General features: G+C 45.1%; 1 protein-coding gene across 1 annotated transcript in view; it reads left to right on the top strand.

The window, feature by feature from the left end:
- The window catches only part of LANCL2 (LanC like glutathione S-transferase 2), a 50,370-nt gene extending 37,634 nt beyond the window's left edge, over positions 1-12,736 (top strand). The window contains exons 7-9 of the mRNA XM_069461924.1: positions 5,761-5,937; positions 8,901-8,973; positions 11,982-12,736. Of these exons, the coding sequence (XP_069318025.1) occupies positions 5,761-5,937; positions 8,901-8,973; positions 11,982-12,076 (345 nt within the window). The 3' untranslated portion in view covers positions 12,077-12,736. The remainder of the gene's footprint in view (positions 1-5,760; positions 5,938-8,900; positions 8,974-11,981) is intronic.
- The last annotated feature ends 2,521 nt before the right edge of the window (positions 12,737-15,257 follow it).

The raw sequence follows: 15,257 nt of genomic DNA, 5'->3' as shown, positions 1-15,257 counted from the left end.
ATCAACATCTCAATAATGTTGAGTTTTCCCATCCACAAATATGGTATATCTCTCCATTTATGTATATATTTTAAAATTTGTCAGCAGTGTATTATAATAGTTTTTGCTATGCAGGTCTTGCACATCTTTTGTTAAATTTATTCCTAGGTTTGTTATTTATTTATATTTTCCAATTATTCATTGCCATCATATAGAATTACAATTGTTTTTGTATATTGACTTTATATGTTGTGATCTTACTAAATTCACATCTAGTAGCTTTTGTAGATTCCTTGGGATGTTTTATGGACACATATCATTATCTATGAATAAAGACAGTTTTCTTCTTCCTTTTTAGTCTCTATTCCTTTTGTTCCCCTTCTCTTGCTGACAGTAGGTAGGGTCTGCAGTGTGATACTGAATAGAGAGAGTGGACATCTTTGCGTTATTCACAATCATAGCAAAAAACATTGAGTATTTCATTATCAAATAGACTTTATTTTTTGTAGGTGCCTTTTATCAGATTGATGAAGTTTTCTTTTATTACCATTTATCATGAATAGATGTCAAATGTTGCCATGTTTTGTCTGCATTTATTCAAATACTCCTATAGTTTTTTTCCCCTTTGTTTCGTTAGTAGGGTGATTGTACATTGCTTGGTTTTAAAAATTAAGCCAACCTTGCATTCCTGGTATAAACCTCACTTGGACATGATTTCTATCCTTTTTTTTTTTTTTTTAATATTGCTAGATTTAGTTTGCCAATATTTTGTTAAAGATTTTTATGTCTCTCTTAGTTTATATTTTCTTTTCCCATAACATCTTCGGTTTTGGTATCAGGGTTATTCTGGTCACATACATGAATTGGAAAGGGTTTTCTCCTTTTATTTTCAGAAGGATTTTGTGTACAATAGATATTATTTCTTGCTTAAATGGTTGTGGGAAAAATTTTTATTATAAATTTAATTTCTTTTATAGAATTCATTTTGCATAAGTTTTGTGAATTGTATTTTTCAAAATATTTTCTCATTTCATCTAAGCTGTCAAACTTCTTGGCACAATGTTATTCATGATATTGCCTTATTATCTTTTTAATGTCTACAGGGTCTGTAGTAATAGTTTCTCTTTCACTCTTGATGTTTGTAATTTACATTTTCCCTCTTTGTCTCTCTCTCTTTCTCTCTCTCTGTCTCTCATCAGCTGAGATAGGGCCTATCAAAGTTTTATTGATCTTTCAAAGAAACAAATTTTAGCTTTGTTAATTTTTTGAGGTCTTTATCTGTTTTCTATTTCATTGATTTTTTTTTCTTTAAAACTTCCTTCTACTAACTTTAGATTTACTTTGCTCTTCTCTTTCTAACTTGTTAAAGTAGAATCTTGAATTTTATACCTTTCTTTTTTTCTAATACAAGCATTTAAAGCTATACATTTTCCTCTAAGCACTAGTTTAGCCCCATTCCCAAATATTTTATGTTTTGTTTTCATTTTCTTTTGGTTTGGAATATTTTCTAATTACCCTTATGATTTCTCTTGTGATCCATGGGTTATTTAGAAGTGTGTTGTGTTTTTTCCAGATATTTGAGAATTTTATACATATTTTATTTCTATTGATTGCTGGTTTAATTCTATGGTTGTCAGAGAACATATTCTGTACAATTTAAATCTTTTAAAATTTATTTAGACTTTATGGGCCAGTATTTAGTCTGTCTTGGTGAATGTATCATGTGCATTTGAGTAGAATGTGTATTCTTTAGTTGTCAGGTATAGTGTTTTGTAGATATTAGTTAGATCAGAGAGTTGAAAGTAGCATTCAGATATTCTATTACAGGGGTCAGCAGACTTTCTGTAGTGGCCCACACAGTAAATATTTCAGGCGTGTGGTCCACGTGGGTCTCTGCTGCATCTGTGTGGTTCTGTCACCGTAGCACAAGCACAGACAGAGACAGTGTGTGAATGAGTGGTCATGGCCAGGTGCCTAGTAAGCTTTATTTATAAAGTCAGACTCTGGGCTTCTAGCTGGCTGACCCCGACAGATGCACTGTACGAATTTGTTCTGTCAGTTTGTTTACTCAGTTATGGGGAGGGGCCGTCTTTCAATCTCCCATTATTGTGGATTCATTTTCTTCTTAATTTTGTCAGTTTTTGCTTCATGTATTTTGAGGCTCTGTCATGTACATATTTATGATTGTTATGTTTTCCTGATCAGTAGGCCCCTTTATCATTATGAAATGTCTATTTTATCTCTGGTATTATTCTTTGTCTTGATGTCTACTTTGTATGATACTAATACAGCCACTCCAGCATTTTGTAATTACTGTTTGCGTGATACATCTTTTTCCATCTTTTGCTTTCAACCTATCGGTGTCTTATGTCTTTTTATAGTGGGGCTTGTGTTATATCTGTTGTAATAATCTCAGTGCTTAGTTCATATATATTTAATATAATTATTGACATTGTTGATTGGATTTACCTCTGCCATTTTTTAATGTGGTTTCTTCGGTTACATCTTGGTTTTTTCCTCCATTTTTTCTTTTCTGCCTTTTTTTAGGGAGGGAGGAGAGATTACTTGGATATTTTTTAGGATTCCCTCTTAATTTCTTTGTTGACTCTTTAACTGTATTTATTTGTACATATGTTTTCAGTGGTTGCTTTAGGGATTACAGCATACATCCTTAACTTTTCACAATCTGCTCAGAGTTAACATCGTGCCACTTCATATACAATGTTAACAAACTATAATTGTAAGCATAGAGTTCTGTTTACTCCAGTTCTTGACATTATACCTGTTGTATATATTAAAGTACAGATGTTGTAAATCACCACTCTAGTATTATAATTTTGATTTAAATAACCCTATTTTAAAGAAATTCAGACAAAAAAAGATAGTTTTAATATTTCTTTATATTTTTCCCATTTTCAGTTTTCTTCATTCCTTCCTGAAGATCCTGATTTCTGTCTGGTATTATTCCCTTCTGCCTACAGAAATTTATTCATCATTTCTTATAGTCTGAGTTTGGTGATGACATATTGATTCTTATTTATCTTAAATTTGTCTTTATTTCATCTTCATTCTTTAAAGATATTTTTGCTAGATATGAGATTTTAGATTTACAGTTCTTTTATTTTCCTGTCAGTACTTTAAAGACAGTGTCCATTGTCTTCTGGCCTGTGTTGTTTCTGATGAGAAGTTGTTCATTCTTGTATTATTCTCACTTTTTAAGGAAAAAAAAATAAAGATGGGTCTTGGTATGTTGCCCAGGCTGGTCTCAAAATCCTGGCTTCACGCAGTCCTCCAGCCTCGGCCCCCGTAGTGCTGGCATTACAGGTGCGAGCCACCCGCCCAGCCTGTACTGTTCTCTTGTGGGTAGTATGCGGTTTTTCTCCAGAAGCTTTCAAGACTTTTCTCTTAATTTTTGGTTTTCAGTATTTAACTCTCATATGCCTAGATGTACTTCTTTGTATTTATCATGGTTGAAATCCCTTGAGCTTCTTTTTTTTTTTTTTGTTGAGACAGAGTCTCACTTTGTTGCCCAGGCTAGAGTGAGTGCCGTGGCGTCAGCTTAGCTCACAGCAACCTCAGACTCCTGGGCTTAAGCGATCCTACTGCCTCAGCCTCCCGAGTAGCTGGGACTACAGGCATGCGCCACTATGCCCGGCTAATTTTTTCTATATAGATTTTTAGTTGTCCATATAATGTCTTTCTATTTTTAGTAGAGACGGGGTCTCGCTCAGGCTGGTCTCGAACTCCTGACCTTGAGCAATCCACCCGCCTCGGCCTCCCAGAGTGCTAGGATTACAGGCGTGAGCCACCGCGCCCGGCCCCCTTGAGCTTCTTGAACTTGAAAGTGCACGTCTTTTACTGCATTTGATAAAGTGGCCATTATTTTCCTACAGGTCCCTGAGGCTTTTTTTCTCTGTAATTCAAATGAGATGATTTCTATTTATCTAGCTTTATATTCATTGTTGTTTTCTTCTGTCATGTCCAATCCGTCCGCAGGGCACTGTCTCCACACTTTCTGTCATGACACTTCCCAGGGAAATTGACTAGCTGGGAGAAGAATTGTGGATAAATACAGGGATTTTTTTGGCCAAGTTGTGATGCTGCAATATAGGGAAGATGAATCTGTGATTGAATCTGGGGGCTTTCTCTATAATCCTAAATTCTCAAACGCCTTCACTGGGAGCGTGAGTGCCTGTCGGGCCCTGCGGCGGGGCGGGGGGGGGGGGGTGGCGAGGGGGCGGGCAGGCCTGGCTCTGGCTGCCTCACTGTCAGCAGGGAGCAGGGACGGTGTGGGAGGCTGATGGCTTGCTTCCCTCTCACCTTCAACCTTCAGTCGCCAGCGAGGAGCAAACCGAGTTCGCTTTAGGGCTGGCCTTCCTCTTCGTATGATTTCAGCACACAGCCTCTAAAATAATATCTTTTCACCGATTAGCTTTGACCAAATATTTCTTTAGGATGAGAAAAAATGTTTTCCTTTACATTTAATTTTAAAAAGGCTTAAGATGCAAATGACAGGGTGAGATAAAGGATCTGTGCTGGCATGATAGCACAGAACACCAGGTGATCACAGCGCAGCGGCGGCCAGCGTTTACTGTGTGCCAGGCACTGTGCCAAGAGCTGCTCCTACAGTCTCTCACTTTAATCTTACAGGACACTGAGATGAAGAAATAGTGTCCTTTCATAGTTGGGAAAACTAAGAGATTAAGTGACTAGTCCAAGGTCACACAGTTAAAAGGGGACAGAACTGAGATTCAAACTCAGGCAGTCTGACCTCAGAGCCCACTGCTTTGGTGACTAACAAAGGGGATCTTGCTTCTGACTCTGGGAGCCTAAATATGCCTCTGTTTCCCCTTAGGCACTGTCTTCTGCAGCCTCAGATCCCTGCTCAGCTGAGCGCACAGGGGTCACTACTCAACAGTCATAGTTGGATGCGTCCTGCTTGCCACCCCCAAGCAGCGATGACCTCTGCACCTCTAACTCACTGTCCAAAGCTCACTTGCACTAGAATAGAATGAGGTTAGCAGGCAGAGATTAATAAGACCCTTTCCAAGGAAGGGATCAGGGAAACAATAAATGAAATGTGAGAAGAGAAGAAAACAAAGGGAGTCTGGAGGCGTGAAAACAGACGGCTTCCTCCTGCCAGTTGTCCGCCTACACTGAGCCTGTCTGTTCTGCCCTGCCCTGTACACATTGCGTGGAAATGGCACCCTCAGGGTCTTCAGCCCAGGCCCTCCCCCCTCCACTCCCAGGTGCTGGAAGGCTCTGTGCAGGCATCCTTGTGATGGATCCTGACAGATCGTGCTGGCCCCGGCAGTGCACGGTCCCTGGGGTGCTGTTGCGTGTGGCTGGCCTGGCGGGTTGGATGTTCTTGTCCTGGCGACAGGACCCCGCGGAGTCATGGATCCTTTGACAGCCTTCTACAAGAGCAGGAGTCTTAGAGCTGCCAGACATACGTTACAGGAAACATGGGATGGTTTGTTTGTGACAAAACATCTTGCCAAGGAGATGTAGTGGCTTTAATTTTAATATTGTAAACTAAACTTTAGAACTACTTTTGCAAAACCATGGAGTAAGAGGACGAGGGGAATGGGCTGCCAGATTGAGCTTGCAAGGTCCTGTGCGTGGTGGTATCGGCGTGTTCATGTTTTGTTTGTTTTTACCCCCATGCTATTTCAGTTTTTCTAACGTCATTAAATTTTCTAACCAGAAAGGAAAGTATTTTTCCAGCTCTTCATTGAAAATGTCTTTTTAACTAAAACTGCTTTGGTTTTCATTGCCCAGGTTTTTAGGGAGGAGAAATACTTGAGAGAGGCCGTGGAGTGCAGCGACGTGATTTGGCAGCGCGGTTTGCTGCGGAAGGGCTACGGGATCTGCCACGGGACTGCCGGGAACGGCTACTCTTTCCTGTCCCTTTACCGTCTCACCCAGGATAAGAAGTACCTGTACCGAGCTTGCAAGGTGAGGGCGTCTCTTTCCCAGCCGCTTCTGAACACTCCAGAACATGCACAAAGTACAAAAGTTACAGCTCCTCTTCCTTCTTTTAACCTGTTTCTCCCAACCCTGCTTTCTGCTGTTTCTTCTGGCCCAGCCTTGTCCCTGGCTTCTCTGGTCTCATGGTATTTGTGTCTGTAAAGTGGCCATGTCCTTACATGTCAAATGTAAATGACTTTCAAAAAACACTTGTTCTCGAGTCACACGACCTGATTAGAATTGCCACTGGTACCATTTGTTAGCGTTATGACTTTGGGTGTGTTTCTTCTTCAAGTCTCAGTGTCCTCCTTTGTGAAAATGGAAAAAAAATACTACCCACCTCCTAAGGATGCTCCCAAGAGAACTAACTGAGCTGATGTGCAGATCGTCTGTCATCTTTGCTTAAAATCCTCCATGGTCCCCACTGCACTGTAGCAAGCCCATGCTGTAACCAAGGCTACCGAGCCCACGCCTTGGCCCTTGCCTGCCCCTCCACCCGCTTCATGCTATGTGGCACTTTCCAGCCTGTGGCGCTGCAGCCACACTGGCCCTTCTCTCTGACGAATGGGGTGTGCCGTGCTTGCTCCTGTTGAACCTGTTACTGACTGTTTCCTTCATGAAGAATGCTCTTTCCCTGAAATCTGCACGGTGACGCCTTGCCATTCCCATCTTAGCTTAACTGTGACGTTCTTAGAGGCCTTTGAGATCCCCCAGGTGGAAGATCACTCAGGTATTTGCTTGTTTCTGAAGTACAAGAACATAAGCTCCAGAACATAAGCACCATGATCTTACTTGTCTAGGCCACTACTCTGCATTAGTACCTAGAATAGTGTATGGCGCCAAGTAGAAACTTAATAAATATGCATTGAAATATTCACAATGAATGGCACAAAGCAAGACCTGGCAAATGTTTATGGGTATTATTATTACTATACACATTTCACAAAGTATAGTTATATGCACACAGAAAAAAGATTGGAAGAAAATACACCAGAATGTTTGCAGTGGACCCTTGATAGATGGAGGCAGTGTGGCTGACTTTGTCTACTTTGTGGACAGTGAACATCTGTTACAATTACGAAGCCTTTTCTCAGCCTAAACAGAATGGACACCTCCTTGCCGGTGCCCTGGGAATGCACATGTCTGTGCAGGGGGCCGTGGAGCATATAAAGAGGGCAGGCCCCACCCTGTCCTGGGCGGTCAGGACGTGACATCTAAGCGAAGACCTGAAGGACAGCTAGGAATTAAACAAAGGGGGACGAGGAAAGATGTTACAGTAAAAGGAGAGGAAACTGCTTGTCCAAAGGCCAGCAGGTGTGGCCGCCCAGGGAGCCGCCTGAGGTTCACCGTGGCTGGAGCCAGGGGAAGGGGCAGGAGATGGGAGGGGTGGGGGGAGACCACTGGGTTCCAAAGGCCCCAGTCAGCCCTGGCGGTGATCACAGCTGTGGACGGTTGAGTAAACATGGGGAGTGTGAGACTTGATGAGGATCAAGACATAGCTGGTTTTTTAAAGATGAAGAGCTTGTGAGGTGGGCCAGGGAGGTGGAATCTGGTCCCTGGTGGGGAGAGTCGCCCAGGCAGAGCCGCGGAAAGGCCCAGTGTCTTCCTGGAACTCTGAGCTTCTCATCGCTAGGGATGCGGAGGGAAGGAAAGTTGGGAAAGGTGAAGTCAGGCAGGAGGGCAGAAGCCAAAGAAAGTCAGTCCTTCCCCTGTAGTCGGTAGTTGTCAACCTTGGTTAACCTCCAAACCACGGGGGAGCTTTCAAATGATGCCTGGACCCCTCTCTAGGCCAATTCAGTGAGGGAGTCCAGGCACCAGTATTTGTCAAGCTCCCCTGGTGATGCTGACCCTCAGGCGGCATTGAATACTGATTTGGAAGGTGTGGTTCCCATGAGGATTTGTGACCCGTGTTCAGGCCACTCTTTCAGAAAGGCTGCTGGGGTCCAGCGGGAAGAATGAGGCAGGGCTTGGGTTTCCCCAGATGGTGGCGTAATAATTAATGCAAGAAATGTCGGGTCCTAAACCAAGGCGTTGGCTGGGATAACCCAAGGGGAGATTTGAAAACACTTAGGATGTAGAACCCACAGAATTTAGTGCATTTTTTTAATGTGGAGAAGATGGAAATATCTGAATGTCTCTCTGTTTTCTGACTCAGAACACCAGGTAGATGGCATATCAGACACACTAAGAGTGAGCAGAATTGGAGGGCAAAAGCAGAATAAGATTTATCTTACATGTGCTGAATTTGATATTCATCGTTGTGAATATTCATCACTTATATTCATCACTTACGATTCTTAGTATACAAATGATGAAAATAAATTGTGTTAGCTTAGGCAAAAAAGGGACGTTTATTATAATGATGTAGAAACACTCACCGAAGAGGTCTGAGAACAGGCGAGAGTTGCTCAAAGGAAAGCGCTGGGAGAGCCGAGGCCCAGCCTGCCGCTGGGGGACAGTGCAGAGCGTGTCCCGAGTCGCGTTTCCCACGGGGCGGAGCGTGTCCCGAGTCGCGTTTCCCCCGGAGGGGAGCGTGTCCCGAGTCGCGTTTCCCCCGGAGGGGAGCGTGTCCCGAGTCGCGTTTCCCCCGGAGGGGAGCGTGTCCCGAGTCGCGTTTCCCACGGGGCGGAGCGTGTCCCGAGTCGCGTTTCCCCCGGAGGGGAGCGTGTCCCGAGTCGCGTTTCCCACGGGGCGGAGCGTGTCCCGAGACGCTTCCCGCGGAGGCCGGGGAAGACCCTGAGGGCAGTTGCAGGGCCAGGATTTTTATTTGTGGTAGAGCAAGTGCTTCCAGTTATTTCTGGAATCATCCCCCAAGGGGCGGGAGGCAGGTGACAGAAAGCACAGCTGTGGTCGGGCTGTTGCAGCTGCCTCCGTCCTCCCCAAGTCCCGGGGAGGTTGTCACAGTGTCACTGCCTGTTGGCCCAGCTTACGAAGGATGCCCTTCTCTTTAGTTTGCAGAGTGGTGTCTGGATTATGGAGCGCATGGGTGCCGCATTCCTGACAGACCCTACTCCCTCTTTGAAGGTAAGAGTGAGAAGAAAACTCCAGATTTAAACATCTGGGTGAGTGAAATCGGTCCCCCTGCCTCAGTGGGCCGGCACTGTTAAGTCTGACCTCGCTTGAGTAGTAACTTCAAAACTGTATGAGTAAAATAGCAGTGAACAAATTAGTTTATTGATGAAGATTACATTGAGTCTCTTTACCTTACCTGTGTTTTGCGCCTGTCAGTGTCTCCGAGTGTCCTTGGACCTTGTGTGAAACACGTGCAGAGGGAGCGCGGAGGGAGCGCGGAGGGCGCCGCAGCGAGGGCAGAAGGAAGCGTGGAGCGTGTTCCCCGTGCTGCACGGGGAGCTCCAGTAGCTCAATACAGTCAAATGTGTGTAATCACTTAAATCCCATAGAGAAGCATGAATAGTTAGCATTAGCAATTAGAAACACTGGCAGTTAGGAAAACAGCCCGCATGCGTGCGCAGGACGTTCCGATGGAGCAGAGCTGTGGCGGTCGGCCCGGCTGCAGGCGGAGAGCGCGGTGCAGGGGGACAGCAGGGGGACAGCAGGGAGAGAGAGAGAGAGGACTGGATGGTTTATAACAAGCCACAGAGATCAAAGGGCAAAGATTTAATGGTGTTGGGATAAACTGATGATAACTTAATTACTTTAGAACACATCTTATACCTATCTCAAATAAACTTCAGAAGGAATAAAGGATTGAATAATGTTTTTTTAAAAATCAAATATTACATCAAGCAGAGTCTGAAGGATGGTAAAAGAAATAAAATTTAAAAGAAAAAATATTTTAAAAAATCATAATAGATGGGTATTGAATTTGTCAAATGCTTTTTCTGCATCAGTTATAAGGATCATATGATTTTTCTTCTTTAGCCTATTAACATTGTGGATTACATTGATTGATTTTCAAATTTTAATCCAGCCTTATATCTCTGGAGTAAACCTCACTTGGTCATGTGTACAATTCTTTTTACATATTGCAGAATTCTATTTGCTAATATTTTGTTAAAGACTTTTACATCTATATTCATGAAGGATACTGACCTGTAGTTTTCCTGTTTTGTACATTTTGTCTGGTTTTGTTACCAAGGTAATACTGACCTGATAAACTATATTGAGAAGTATCTTCTTCTCTTCTGTTTTCTGGGATAGACTGTGCATTAATTGGTGGAAGAATAATGTGTTTGGTAGAGTTCTCCAGTAAAAACTTCTGGGCCTGGAAATTTTTCTGGAGTTTTTAAACAAATTCAATTTATTTAATAGAGCTATTTAAGTTACCGGTTTCATAGTAGGTGCTCTGTAATTGTTTTTAATTTTTGAGAAATTGGTCCATTTCATCTAGGATGTCAAATTTATGTGTGTAAAGCTGTTGGTAGTATTCCTTTATTATCCTTTTGATGTTTGAATTGTCTGTGATCTTTTGCAGAATATGATCTTTTTAATATCTAAGAAATCATAAGGAAAAATTTCTCTGAATAAAAATTTTAGTTTTCTGTGTTATAAAAATGCAGTGTATTTGCACCAGACATAACACAGTTAATGTCTGAACTCTAAATGGAGTTCGTTCAAGTTTACAACGGCACCTTCAAAGCCCCAGCAGTTTTGGGATCTTTGAATGTACAACTCCGTGAAGGCCAGACAGTTGACAGGTCCTCTCTCTTCGCCCTGTGCCTGTCCAGTGCCCGGCAGACAGGACTAGCAGGAGGTGCTAACCAGGTTGTCGTTTTAGACGGGCCGAGGGATTGGTATGTACGTGCCTACCAATGTCAGCCACTGTGACAGGCCAGCAGGCCGGAGGGGTCGCTGACACCTGTGGCCCTTCTGGAGGAGCTTGCTCCCGCTAAAGTGCTCCGTCCAGTGGATCTGCCACCCCACCACCCAACACGGACACGGGTCGTTTCAGCATGGTTCCTCCACGGCCCTCCTGCGGCTGTTTGGGGTCACTGTTTGTTTCTAATAGGTTCCAATAGGTCAGTGGTTTTCAGATTTTTTAAATACACTCTGGAACCCTTTCTTCAAACAAAAACTTATAGGGAAGGCTGAGAACAACCTAGATGTCCTTCAGTAAGGAAATGGGGTAACAGTCTGTGAGGTACTACTCAGAAGTGAGAAGGAACCAGCCACGGACATGCACGGGACATGAACAAATCGCAAGAACATCGGGGAAGAGCCAGCACAGGCTGCGTGCTGTGATCACATCATGTGCAGCTCCGAAACAGGCAGCGCTCAGCACTGGTGGCTCCAACCCAGACTGCTGGTCACCCCTGGGGGGACAGAGTGTAAGGATGGGCTGGACAGGGACAACCGGAGCTTCCTGGGCAGCAGAAACATTCCAGATCTTAATAGGGGGTTGTTTTACACAGGTGTGTGCAGTTGTCAAAACTCAGAGGTGTACATTTAAGATTTGTGTGTTTCATTGTATGTGAATTTTACGTCAAAAGGAAAACCGTATACAAACCAAAACTTACAAGGGGGGATTTAGGTGGGAGAGAGGAGGCCTTGGTGGGCTAGTGGCCTCCCCACCCCACACGCCTGGGAAGTCCTGGAGTCAGTCACGTTGAAACCCGCTGCTTTGATTACTGTGATGATGTGGGCTAGGAATTTTGACCAAATAAATTAAGATTTATTAAAAATAACATTGTCTGAATGTAAAGAAGACATAAAATGCAACTTTTTGTTTAGAATGAGAATATAAAAGTTCTGAGACGGGAAGTTTTATGTGTTAAAATACCACACATAATTAGTTATCATCCATAACTTTTTGGTAGCAATTCTATATAATCGTAAAGTTTCAAGATACAGCCCAGAAGCCCCGTTTTAAAAAATAAGATAGTGAAGAAAACTGGTATTTTTACCAGCTGGATGCTCCAGTTTTTTTATGAAGTCATTTTTAAAGTCCTCAGCACCCTTTCCCCGTATCCTCACAGCCCCTGGGAAAGGAAATGACTAGAAGTCACTTTGTTTCGGATGTTGCCCTCGGTGGTGCCGGGTCGTTCTTACAGGATCTGCGTCTTCTGTTGCAGGCATGGCTGGCGCCGTTCACTTCCTCTCCGACATCCTGAGACCAGAGACGGCACAGTTTCCAGCGTTCGAACTTGGCTCTCCGAAGAGGGATTAAAGGTGCAAAAAGACAACTGAGATACCTGTTTGGACCAAAAGCCATCAGATTGCTTAGTGCCTGACACGGAAACACCTATGAATCCTGACAGAGAAAAAAAAAAAAAAGAAAAAGCAGGCACCTTCACAGTCTCCCTTTTGTTGCAGAGACCCTCAAGTTAGAGCATGAGTGACAGAAACATCCCGTCAGCATTTTGTGACAGTGTCCCCTCACCTGTGTAAAATACGACTTCTTCACACCCAGCTCCTCTGTGGCGTCTGCATGTCTCAGCGTCCGCGTTCTCTGGCTGGGAGCTGTCCGCGCTGTGTGCAGCCGGGCTCCTCCTGCTGACACGCGAAGGAACAGGCCGTGTCTCTTCTGTATCGGAAGGGTTGTCTGGGGCGGGCCGGTGATGGCGTGTTGTCAGCCTTTCAGACGGGCGCGGGAAAGACCCCGGAGCGGAGGAGAGACGCGGATCCGAGGGCGTGGGAGGGGCGTAGGGCCACAGCTGCTCGCCTCCTCTCTGGGTTTTGTGCTCGCCCTAGTGTTTTTAGGAAGCCCCAGGGGGGCACTGCAGCTCTCCTGGGGTCCCCGTTCTCAGCAGAGGTTTCAGGTACTTTGTGTAAAGTTTAAGGCCCTTGCAGCCCGCGGCCTCCCAGGAGCAGACCTCAGGCGCCAAGGGCCGCCCGGTGACTCTAGAGCCTGGCCCAGGTGTATGGTACGGAAACCGACCCTGCCTCAGTTTCATCAACATTGCAAATGTTATTGTAAGAACGGTGGCTACAATTCCAGATGGGTAGGAAACAGAAAGATACCCAAGGGGACCCATGTCCCTGCAGTTAAGTTTATTTCAGACTTTTGGTCAATATCCAAGTACAAATTTGGGATGAATACATTTCATATTTTTTGATCTAGGGTGGTAAAGTCAAAAGTACTAGTCTGAATTTACAGATATGGGGAAACATAAGGATCTAACCAAGAAAATTAGGGTATTATCTGACATTTTTTATTTAAAACATGTGGGCAGTAATTTGGATTAGTTTACCGTCAGTGATTCTGTCATGTAGATTTCGGTTTTAGAAGGATTTCTGTCATCATGATACAAGTGGTCCAGGGCTTTCTAAGTACTCTAAGGTGTGTGTCATAAAAGACGATATATAGGGCGCTCTGACGGTCCTAGGCCTTGTCTGCAGGGCCTGCCTAAGCATGGACCAGCCTGAGTTCCCACCCTTTCGTGAAGGAGGAAGACGGTAGTCGGTGGAAAAGACAAGCCTCCTTGTCCCTGTGCCGCTGTCTGGGGAGCTGGTACCCGGAACACGTGACCTTCAGTTTCTAAGCGATGCCTCCTGAATCCACTGCAGACATTCTTGCTTCTAAGTCATGATTGTTTCCTCTCACAGAGATTGATGACTTCCGTGGGTATTAATCCTCATGACTGTATTCTAACTGACTCCCACACCCCGTGACGTGAAGGTGGGTGCACTCTCATGAACCCACTGAGGGACCTCATCCCGACACTGTTCATCCTCCCCACCCACCTCATCGGAAGACCACACACACCGCAGAGCTCACTGGTGACTTCTGCCTGTGTCCTTTCTCGGGGGGCAGCCGGTCAGGGGCTGCATGGGAGTCACCCTCGGCTCCCCGATAGCCCTTCTCAGTAGGGAGGAGACAGTGGTGACCCTGGCCCCGTCGGGCCAAGAGTCTTGACCAGCAGCAGCGAGGGTAACTCTTATTTATCTGGGTGTCTCCCAGGCACTTAGTCACATGCACATGGGAAAATACTCGTCTTTCTGACTGGCATGCTGAGGGAAAGATAAAGTACCTGTGGAGTAAACGGAGATTTTATTTACAGGGTTTTTTTAAAGCCAGCTGGGTTGACGCCTTCCCACTCGCCCACCAGATACTGACAGGTGCGCTGCTCTGTGACTCTGCATTGAGCCCCTTCCTGTGTCTGTTCCCTGGCGGCTGTGTGACCGCAGTTCCCACTCTCAGTCCCTGAAGGCAAAGCAGAAGCGGCACGTACTGCCCAGGACAGAGACTTGCAAAAGTCCGCCTTATAGTTAATAAGTGTTTGAAATAAGATTTCAGGTCATCTCCAGTCATTTCTAGGATTTGTGTCCACAACTGTGTTTTGCAAAATGTGTCTAAACTTTAAAAATATGTACATGCACAATACCATTTAAAATTGAAAGAAAAAAAGTTGATGTCCACAAAATGAGTGTGGGGTCTTTGGTTTTGTTAGTAAAAGACAGTTTTGTGATGATGACTTGTGGAATCTTCCTTTGTTTCCATTTCTGTGTTTGAGAGTGACATTGGTTAGGAGCAGTGGTGACTGTTCTGAAGATCTGATTCTTCACCTGTAGCTGTGGCAGCTGCTCGTGTAGTGACACTCTGATTGGAGATTTCCGTCCATGCATCCTTTCTGGATTCCAGTGACACCTTCCAAAACCTAGATGATAATAACAGCCGCGTACATGGAGCCTACGTTGCGAGGCGGGCCCTTTGTCCTCCCAGCAACGCGGGGAGGAGGGTGCCATTACTATCCGTGTCTTGCAACTGAGACCCCAGCGGCCTCGCTGGCCCCAGCGCCCGTGTTGGCAGGCGGGGCAGTCAGGGCTCAGGCCCAGGCGGCTCCTGCTTGTGGTCACACTTGTAAATTGCACTCAGAACCTCTTCCCTTTCTTTGTTAGTGCTCCATGGAGATCTTTTTTGGGTCTGAGCCCTGCCCTACCCCCGATTGTCACCGTATAAGAGAGTCCTGTGGCTTTCCTGGGATCATCCGCTAGATGCAGTGCTGGTCACACAAGGATGAGAGGGACTCTAGGTAGATCTTGAGCCAGAGCCGTCAGCTCTCCTGACGAGGCGAGAAAGGCGCCGAGGCAGAAAGGGCTGGCGAGACAGCAGCTGCCGTGGGGCTGTGGCTGGACGGGGCCAGGCAGGAGATGGAGGGTCCAGTTTTAAGTGTATTGAGTTTGAGGTGACTACGAGACGTGGACAGGTCTGGAGTTTAAAGAGAAATCTGGGATGAAGCTGTCACTTGGAGTCATTTGTTTATAATGTCACTTAAAAGCCTTGAGACCTGATGCGATTACCATGGAAGGAGGGTGAAGAGAACGGGGAGGGAGCCCCAGTTGGAGCCGGGGCCACACGGAGGAGGTGGGGGAAGAGGAGGGCCAGGGGGAAGAGGAGGGCCAGCGGA

This window comes from Eulemur rufifrons, chromosome 29 (assembly GCF_041146395.1).
Source record: "Eulemur rufifrons isolate Redbay chromosome 29, OSU_ERuf_1, whole genome shotgun sequence".
Taxonomy (NCBI): Eukaryota; Metazoa; Chordata; class Mammalia; order Primates; family Lemuridae; genus Eulemur; species Eulemur rufifrons.
Note: the sequence above shows the minus strand (reverse complement) of the source record. Positions and strands in the feature narration are given on the sequence as shown.